General features: G+C 47.6%; 1 protein-coding gene across 2 annotated transcripts; it reads right to left on the bottom strand.

The window, feature by feature from the left end:
* Positions 1–286: 286 nt before the first annotated feature.
* LOC124489581 (leucine-rich repeat transmembrane neuronal protein 4) lies at positions 287–9,140 on the bottom strand. 2 transcript variants are annotated; one of them, XM_047052031.1, is made up of 2 exons: positions 8,338–9,140; positions 287–2,531 (listed from the first exon to the last, which is right to left on the bottom strand). In XM_047052031.1, the coding sequence occupies exons 1-2, from the start codon at positions 8,339–8,341 to the stop codon at positions 964–966; spliced, it is 1,572 nt and encodes a 523-aa protein (XP_046907987.1). In that variant the 5' UTR covers positions 8,342–9,140; the 3' UTR covers positions 287–963. The 2 variants fall into 2 exon arrangements, with proteins under 2 accessions (XP_046907987.1, XP_046907988.1); XM_047052032.1 differs by lacking the exon at positions 8,338–9,140 and adding an exon at positions 7,189–7,269.
* Positions 9,141–9,919: the final 779 nt, after the last annotated feature.

The following is a 9,919-nucleotide window of genomic DNA, read 5'->3' on the forward strand; positions in this document are numbered from 1 at the left end:
TTGCATTAAACTCTTATTTGCTGGTGACATGGTAGAGGATTTAGAGTGCTGTAACTAACTGTCCGCAAAAATAAACATAGGACCTGAAATTTTGCTAAGTGTGTTTCTGCATATGTGATGCTTGTTTTCCAGACTTGCGTGTGTGATTGTTAAGAATGAGACAGAGAGAGGCACGAGGCAGGTGGTGAATGAGACAGAGAGAGGCAGAAGGCAGGTGGAGGATGAGACAGATAGAGGCACGAGGCAGATGGAGGATGAGACAGAGAGAGGCAGAAGGCAGGTGGAGGATGAGACAGAGAGAGGCAGAAGGCAGGTGGAAGATGAGTGCTTTCTGGGATCCCTGAGTCACCGGCGAACCAGGAAAAGGGATGTAGTCATCTAGCTGTGATGGGGACACCTGTTTGTTTACTGTGACAACACTGTTTGAACATTCCGTTCTAGAGTTCACAAATGATCATGCCAAACCCCTGAGTGTGGGGGAAAACTCTACACAACACAGCATTTTCGTCAGATTCAGAGAAAAACGTAATTTAAAGAAGAAATTCAAACAAGCTTTCTGCATTCATGGAGCTGTCATAACGATAAAGCCAGCGGTACAGTTTGTGAAATTATGCACGATAGGTTGTCCGAAAGCCGCGTTTGTACTCAAATTAACATTTGACAACATTCGCTCTACAACGACGAGAAGAACTTTGTGAGAATGCCTCTTCTGCCAGAACAATGACATCTCACGCCGATCAAAGTGACACGACACTCACGTCTGACACACCACAACAAAACACACACTCAGCCGTACGCCTTCATAACCTGCCGACCGGACCACACCGACACGGCGGCCGTTACCGACACAGAAAAAGTCACGGCACAAACGTAACATCCAACAGAATCAGATGGGGAACATTTACCTCGGGTCGCCTCGCCCGCGGACAGAACTTTATGTAGGAGAGGTGGCGGTTGTGTGGGTCATACCTCGCATTCCCTGGAGCCAGAGATGGTGTAGGTGCAAGGTCCCGTGCCGTTCACCATCACATCCATGGCTTCCGAATTGGTGGGCTTGTAGTCCACATAGTACTCCTGTAGCGGGGAGCTCAGGGTTCGTTCCGTCTCGCGGGACTTTTTCCGGCGCTTGCGGGCGGCGGCCGAGTGCTCCTGCAGCTGCTTGACGCTGCTGGGGTAGCGCTTCCACGACACGTAGATCACAAGCAGGATCATGGCTACCGACAGGAACAGGGCCACGCTTCCGGCCACGATCTTGTGGAAGGACACGGGCTCCAGGTCGTGTTCGGGCGGAGGGGGGGCGGGCGGGGTGACGGCCGACGGCGTGGGCCTCCGACCGGGTCCTTCGCCCCGTTTCCCGGCTCCCGTGGGCGAGGAGGGGAACGCGGGGCGGCTCTCAGTCTGGACGGGGCTGCTGGAGGGGTAAGGAGGGGCGCTGGCGGTGACGGGCGGGGCCGGGTTGGCGCGACACATGCCGTGAGAGTCCACGGCGTCCATCACCTTCTCGCCCTGGGCCTCCTTAGGGGCGGCACAGATCATGGTTGTCTCCTTGTTCCCTCGGAAGTTCCTCAGCCAGGCCACCAGGGGGCAGACCACGGGGCCGCAGTCCCACACGTTGCCCGCCAGGCTGATGGAGGTTAGGGAGACCCAGGTAGACACGGTCTCCTGGGAGACGTTGGTCAGCTTGTTGGAGTCCAGGTTGAGGGTCTGAAGGTTGGGCAGACACTGGTAGACTCCGGCGTCCACCTCCTGGAGGTCGTTCCCGGAGAGGTCCAGCTTCTGCAGGGAGGTCCAGGTCCAGGTCAGGCCCTGGCTCATGGAGCGGATCCGGTTCCACTGCAGGTAGAGAGCCCTCAGGTTGTAGAGGCGCGGGAAGTGCGAGAAGTTGATCTTGGAGAACTGGTTGTGCTCCAGGTGGAGCTCAGTGAGCTTAAGCAGGCCTGAGAAGGCGTTACGGGTGATGCTGCGCAGCCGGTTGTAGCCCAGATCCAGGAACTCCAGGTTCCTGCAGTCCTGGAAGAGACGAACCGGTATGCTCTTCAGGGAGTTGGAGCGCATGTGCAGGCTTAGCAGCTTGCGTAGGCCCTGGAACTGGCCCGGCTGTAAGGCCTGAAGCTTGTTGTAGGACAGGTCCAGGTTCCGGAGGTTGGGGACCGGGTGGAAGGTGGTGTTGTGGAGCGACGTGATCTTGTTGGAGCTCAAGATCAGCTCCTTGAGTCTGCGGACGCCCTGGAAGGCGAGGCCGTCGACGGAGGCGATGTAATTGTGGTCCAGGTAGAGCCATATGAGCTGGTTGAGGCCTACGAACTGGCCGGCTCGCAGGCTTGCCAGGCTGTTGTAGCGAAGGGAGAGTCCTTGGCAGCCCCCGGACAGGTTCTTGGGGACGTCGCGGAAAGCGCTGGACTCACAGTAGACGATTTTACCATCGCAGCGGCAGCTCTTGGGACATGGTCGCTCGCTGAAGGACGGGGTTGCTGCCAGCCACACCTGCATGAGCAGTGGCACCATCAGCCAGCGACGCCGCATGGCAGAACCTGCGGAGGGAGGGAGGGAGGGAGGGAGGGAGGGAGGGAGGGAGGGAGGGAGGGAGGGAGGGAGGGAGGGAGGGAAAAAAGGAGGGTGGTCAATAAGGAGAGAACATATATTTGTCAAGACCCACTCGGAACAACACATGTGTTAATTATGTGATATGGTGGAATGGTTATGATAACCCACAAGATCTAAGAATCCTCCATATTGCGAATCCTCACTTATGCTACCTGCTTCTTTCAAAGTCATTACATAGGCTTATTCGGCTGATTAAAACAAGCTGGGATTCTGGACTGAAATGGTAGTTTTAATTAGCTTAACTGCAATGGACCACAGTGGAAGATTTTTTTATCTGGTTTTTCCTGTATTCAGTCCTCCAACAAGCCACCCCAGTGCTCGCGGCAAACACTGAGAAGTCATAAAAGCCAGCCGGCACACAGCAAATTAGCATTCAGGAGCTGAAGACTGTATACAAGTCTGGAGGCGGATCAATTTAGAATCTAGCCACTTCACATTGAACCGTAACGGAACAGTTAAGGCTTTGGAGTGAATCATGCCTTTCACCTCCCTCCTCTCTCCCCTCTCCACCCTCCCCCTTTCTCCTCCCCCGAGTTCAAACAAAAGAGTCAACTCTCTAGAAACCCGTCTGGCATTCGACAACTCCGCGCCGGCGAAAACAAAGCACAAACATGAATACTAAACATCTCAAAGTGTGGCAATTCAATAAACAAAAAAAAGACTTTGAGATAATCGTACAGTCGACGTGCCATTGCTCAGTTCAAGTTCCTCGGAGGATCTGCGTTTCTGACCCCACTGAGTCCGTCGTGAGCAATGAGCTACTGCGGACAGTCAGTCGTCTCGTAGCCTGGTGAGATAGCAGGCCTCATATGTAATTGTGAATTAGCTGTTTCAATTCAAATCACTCCCCTTACAGAGTCACTAACGATCTGTCATTACGATGCATTGATTTCCTGTGGAGAAGTGCACTTAGCACTGCTGTCTTCTGTGTGAACCCCGGAGGCCTGTGCTGCCCTGGACACAGGGAATGTCAGAGGAGGAAAGCTCTCTGTTGCTGGACAGAGAATCCTGCGAAATCGCCTAGTGACACTAACTAGAGTTCTTGATTATTCCTAAGGAGAGGCATTAGCATGTTGTGAATCTGTTTCGGCAGAGCCAAACAAACGGTGTGTTTAAGTGTGATAGTCAGACCATGGAGATCCATCATAGACCTCTGACAGTACTAGCAGCTTGACTGTATCATGTGGGCTCGTGAATGTGTTTTTTCCCCTCTTTCATGGTAGCATTGTCAAAACCTATTATTTTTCAAAGTAGTAGCTGAACAGCATCATTCTGCATACGATGACTATTAAAACCAATGTGCTTTACCAAGCATCTGCTGAAACCATATGTGTTTTGTGCATTTTGTGTGTGTGAGGGAGAGAAAGAAAGTGTGTGTGTGTTTGTGTGTGTACATGTATGTGTGTGTGGAAGAGTGTGTTATCTTGTTTTTCAGAAATGCCTTTAATCATCGGTTCCAGATAGAGATCTGCATCAGATACTGAGGATCAGCTGGGAGGACTATTGATTATCCCAGCACAGAAACCACAGAACATCAATCCAGTTTACAGTGTTGAATCATGAGTCAACTCATAAACCAAATGATCAAGAGTTTTTTTGTTTTTTTTTGTGTTTTCAGTTTTTGCTTTGAGCCAACGCAGAATTTATTTTGGCACTTTCTTTTACAATATCAAGGCAAAAAAAACGCTAACAATGTGTATTTCTGTTTGTCAAAGGCTTTGACATTTACATAACCATACAGAATAAGAGCCAACAATGTTTACGTTCTGTAACGTACCGTATGCATTTAGGGTAATTGGCAAAACGGTACGGCGTGTGACAAACGCATGTGGGTTGTTCAACCAGATTGTTATGCTCCAAGGATTTCACGCTGTATGTTCAAGTCATATCCTCTGATACAAAAGAGAATGGCCTTCTTCTCCTGCTCCCACGCAAACAAAACAGCTTTTATTAAAAAGCAGCCATCCTGTAGCTGTGGGGCCCTTCGCCCCACCACCTTTCTACCCTGACTGACACTATGTGTGGTTTAATGAGTGCTCTGTGCACTAATGCCTCTATAAGCCTGCTTCCTCCCTGGTGTGGCTTTAATCTCATTCACAGAGAGCAACATGAGACACCCACTGAGGTGTCACTCACCGGTCACATGTCTCCATTACCACCGTTTCTACCCCTCGTCTCCAAATCATTTCCAGTTCCTCTGTTGTCGCTCCTTTGCCGGCTGAACTATCACCTTTGAAGAACATGCCTTCAGCCAGCCCATTACCACCACACAAGAAGGGAGATCCAGCTTGGCCTGGCATGGCCTTTTCTGCTTCTCGAAAACAGGGCTGTTGACGTAGCTTGGCGCTACGGTGGTAACCTTGGCCTCACTCACTGAGGTATAGCTTGTGAGTTTCATTTGGTTTTCACCTCTACTGTAATCGCAGCTGCAACTGTGGTGAATCCCCATAGCAAAATACCGCAACCATAAGAGATATTCTGGCACTTTCAAACTCAACAGTGCAGAAGTTAAAGGGTTTCCAAACATGTCCCCTATATTTTGCAACCAAAGAGGCAGTCCTGAGTATTTGGAAGCTTGTCTTCTAGATGAGTCCTGTTTATCTCCTCTATAACACAGAGCACTGTGGCACTGCCCTCTTTCGCTAACATAAATTAAAACAAAACATGAGTTTAATAGCTTGGCAAATGCACTCATTAAACCATTCTGTAAACCCACAAGTATCCCATTGTTATCAGGGTCCTGATTCTGACCAAACTGCCATCAACCACAAAAGAACCAAACACAATCTGTTAGTATCAGAGGACGTGGCTATCAACAAGCCTAAGCCGTACCATTAGTCCCAAATTCCCCCCGAGATGACAGTCAGTCCTGCCAAGGCAGCGCAGGGTCGGGCCCATCTCTATGCTGCTTGGGAGCCCATGTTTCCTGCCTTCCATGCCTGGAGGAAACACTGGCTTCTTTGTGTGCAGGCAGGAAATATAGCATATTGCTTTTTGCATTTGCTGCACTGATTGGAGTAAAGTGCGGTCCATGTTATTCTGGGCAAATGGATTAGGAGAAGTACTTTTATGTTGTTTCCACTTACAGTGCCCTAGAATTCAGGTAAGAAACACCCCCCCACACACACACACACAAACACACACACACACAGACTGTGTTTGTGTTTTTGCCTTGTGTCTGTTTTCTGATTTCCCTTGGTGGCAACAGCTCCTCCAGGGAGGAGTGACTAAGAATAACCAATCAAGCGTCCCACTCCATTGCACTACAGCTGATGCCGTCCCTGCCCCTCCTTGCCCAGCCCAGCCCCCCCCCCCCCCCCCCCACCCTCTGGGCGGCAGCTCCACCTCACTGCTGCGGGCGAGACGGACGACGCAGGCTGTGAGGTGAAGGTTGTTTCTTTAGGAATGTTTTTGGAAAAGATTTGTCGTTTCGCCAAATTCAAGGATTGTGCAGTGTATGTCACTTGAGGATTCCACGAGGAGATACTAAGGGCTGAGAGTTTTAACGATAATATGAATCCTGCATCGATCCAATGAAAATCCTGAAATAACCCTGAATACATTGATCCACCTTTATGGATACGATCGAGCCCTGAATGGCCAACATATGAGTTATGTGATTCAGACGATCTTCTACTCCTATCTTCCTAGGTCTGTTTTTCTCAGAGCATAAGTGGGAAATGTAGTTTTCAGAAGGACTCTAGTTGCACTTTATTCACCCGCTGGCATTTCCCAGTGCATGGGAGGCCAGGGTCAGGTGAGCGGCTGACAAAGGTTGCAGTGAACTCGGTGTTATTCCAGAGGTGGGCTGCCCACTTTGCCTCTGGCTGGAATTCTATTGATGAACACATATCAAAGGTTAGATACTGTCTGACCCCAGAATGTCAGGACCGCACGATTTGCCACGAGGCACTTAACCATTAACAACAATTCATTTATATCCCTCAAACAGCATTCCTAAGCTGTGTATTGTACTCTAGTGGTTCGGGTCAGGTACTACATGTGGGTGGTGGACGTTAGATAGGCCTTGAGTTGCTAGGAGTTGGACTAGGTTTACCCCAACAATTAATTTCACCCCAACAAAAATGGCTACTTGTCATTGATATGACGGCAATTAAAACCCTTTCCACAATGGTGGACAATAATATGCCTGAGAGGTCATCTACTGTCTGTAATCTACTGTAGCCTAGGTATGACAATTGCGACCATAATTCATTATCACCATGGCTACCATAATTCATTATCACCATGGCTACCATAATTCATTATCTCACAACAAATTAGCTGTATCTGTGGACTGAGCCACAGGAGCCTATGGGCTCTTTAGTGTGCTGTTATGTCGATGCAGTGCAGTAACCCTCTGTACTGTGGGTCAATACATCATGCCATGCTACAATTAATGGCATAGCACAGCCAGTGCACTTGGCCATCTGTGTAAGAGTTGGAGAATGGCTGGGGAGATTAAGCTACCTCTGGCTACGATAATGGAGGTAGCAGAGCCTGAGGGGAAAAATAACTGCCAACACAAACATACTGTAAAGGGGAGGGGAGGGGGAGGAATATGCAAAAATCAAGCTAACCCACCTCAGTCATTCTCTTTGTCGATGCAACCTCAATCTCTTCCTTAGTGAATATAATTAGACTACTCTGTTTCGCTCACTCTCTCTCTCGCGCACACACACCTACGGAAAAAGAGCGAGGCAAAAGTACCGTATCATTCTCTCTCTCTTTCTCTCACTCTCACTCTCTCTGTCTTTCTTTCTCTCTCTCACTCACTCACTTTCACACACACACTCTCTCTCTCTCTTTCCCTGTCACAGACACACACACCACACACACACACATAGTTTCAAGCACAATTTGCAGGTCTTCCTACGCTCGATTTTACATTTATCCAAGCGTTCTGTAGGTGTGAAAAGAGCCAAAGCTCCACAGAATCACCATACATACTGGTTTACCGTCAAGACACAAATCATTAACTGCAGGTGCGAGGTGTAGGAAGGCAGGAGCAGGCTATTATTATAACCGACCCCATTTGCAAAGTTTGCATGCGTAATTCATTTAATTGTCTCAAAATGAATATGCTACACTCGGAATACGAATCAGGATCCATTCATATTTGGCAAAACATACAGCAACTGCATATTGTTAAGTACGCAGCCTTGATTAAAAAACAACTATGACCGTGCAGGACCAGGGTTTATAAACTTGACTTGCTTCCAACCAAAACCGTGATTAGCATTCCAGATCCTGTCAATGCTCCGACTACAGTCTGCCTCTGTAGTCAGCAAGAGACGTGAATGCTCCAAATGTTTCAAGTGAACAGTGAGCGATTTGAGTTTACAGCTGAATAGAGAATGCCAATTCCTGAAGCCTGGCAAACATTTTGTCAAGCATCTTCATACGAACCATTCGTCGCGTCAGGCTTCCGCAAGAGATGAGGAAAAAAAAAATCTCCTTGCAGCTCTCCTAGTCTTGACTGTGTGGCAATTATCTGTCTTTTTAACAGGCTGAATATCCTTTTTATACAATTTCAAGAGCATGGCAGATGCTATTTTGTAACGTCAAACAAGTAACCTCCACATTTAATAAAGATACAGGATTTTATCAAACCAGACAGAAAGTCTCCTGGTATGTTGATATATATATATTTTATTTAGAAAACCCGGCTGATTAATTTCCTACCGCACAATTCACATTCGATAGCCTACATTTACAGGCACATGCACTTACCCATATCCGCGAATATTTCACCTCCTGTCCACAGGTTTTAATGCCTTCTAGCGCGCGACATCCGAGTCCGCATGACACGCGCTCTCCTCAGACGGGTAGGCTACCGTTCTTGTCCACAACCCCAGTCTCTTCGCGCAGTCGCCGATTCCAATGCGCACCTGCCCGTTCCTGCACTAGAAATGTACCCCTCTCAGATGTATATTCGTGTCAATTCCGTAGTTTTTTCCCCCCCTGTAGCATGACTCACTTACTTCCAACACCAGCGACACTGATTGTGTTGTCTAGTACCGGCTATCCATAAATTGTTCCCGCGTAAAGAAATGACTTGATACTTGTCCGACACCAAACAGCGCGACGGCACCAAAAACAGAAATCCACATCCAAGTCAAAGAAGTCAATCCAAAATCACCTTTCCGTCGAAGTTCTGGGATTCCGCTTGAAATGCTCTCGTTAACTTCCGTTCATCCATGGTGACAAGATATGTTAACACCCGTTTTCACGGTAGGGTACTGGAGATACATCATACTCCCTTTAGCGAGACTGATAGGCACATAGACTCCCCAGAAATGTAAACCTGGTCGGTCGCGCGCTGATTAGCATTGACGTTCGATACTTTCGCTCGCCACCAAAACAAATCTTCTGCAGCTCTTTATGGTTGATCTTGCCCACTGTTCACTGCGATTCTTTTTTCTTTATTTTCTAACAGCATAAGTGCAAGCGTTTTGCATGCTATTTAAACACGACTGAATAAACCATGCCAACTTTGTAGGAAAAGGCAGAATCGGAATGCCCTCTTCTGGTGAAAGAGCGATATCCGCATAGACAGACAGACCTACACACAAACGCACACTCACACTTTATGTAGGTGCTCCCTACAGAATGCAGTCCGACGCGGTAACAATTGCATTTTTTGTACTGTCATTGATTTGAATTCATGTGTCAGAGGAGAAGATTACTTAATCAGTCAATGGAAATTAATGAACTGAATTTCCGTGGTTTAATCTGCGGTTTGGGAATGTTCAGGCGTTTGCATTGGATCAAATCAACCAGTTGAACCATGGACGTTTGTTCTGTTCTAATTTAAGGTCGTATTAAACAATGCCCGTTAACGTTAAACAATTGTCTCTTTGGTTCTACTTCAAGGCAATTATTTCCCAGCGGCCAAGATACACATCAAATATGGCTGAGGCACATCTCTGTCCATGGTGCTGATTCAGTTCGCTCTACTGTCTTATAGCTGCGTGATGCTAGCAGCGGGTTGTTCAACTTTCTCTGACCTGCTGCGTCTGTCGGTGCTACTGTACATTTTGTCTATCCATAGCGCATGGATCAATGTTGACCTGTTCACTATCCTCATGTTTAGGCAAAGCACTACATTCAGACATATATCTGTTGTTATGATACCTGCTATAAAATGACTGTAAGAAAAAAAAAATATTCTCATGGTGGTGCAAGCTACGTCCATAAACATAGAAAAAGTTAGAATTTCTGCCTTTATCAACATGAAAAAATTACAGTTAAATACTCATATGGTATCCCACTAAAATCCATATCATAACTATAAATAACTTTCGAAATGTAA

The sequence above is a fragment of the Hypomesus transpacificus genome, unplaced genomic scaffold (genome assembly GCF_021917145.1).
Source record: "Hypomesus transpacificus isolate Combined female unplaced genomic scaffold, fHypTra1 scaffold_194, whole genome shotgun sequence".
Lineage (NCBI taxonomy): Eukaryota > Metazoa > Chordata > Actinopteri > Osmeriformes > Osmeridae > Hypomesus > Hypomesus transpacificus.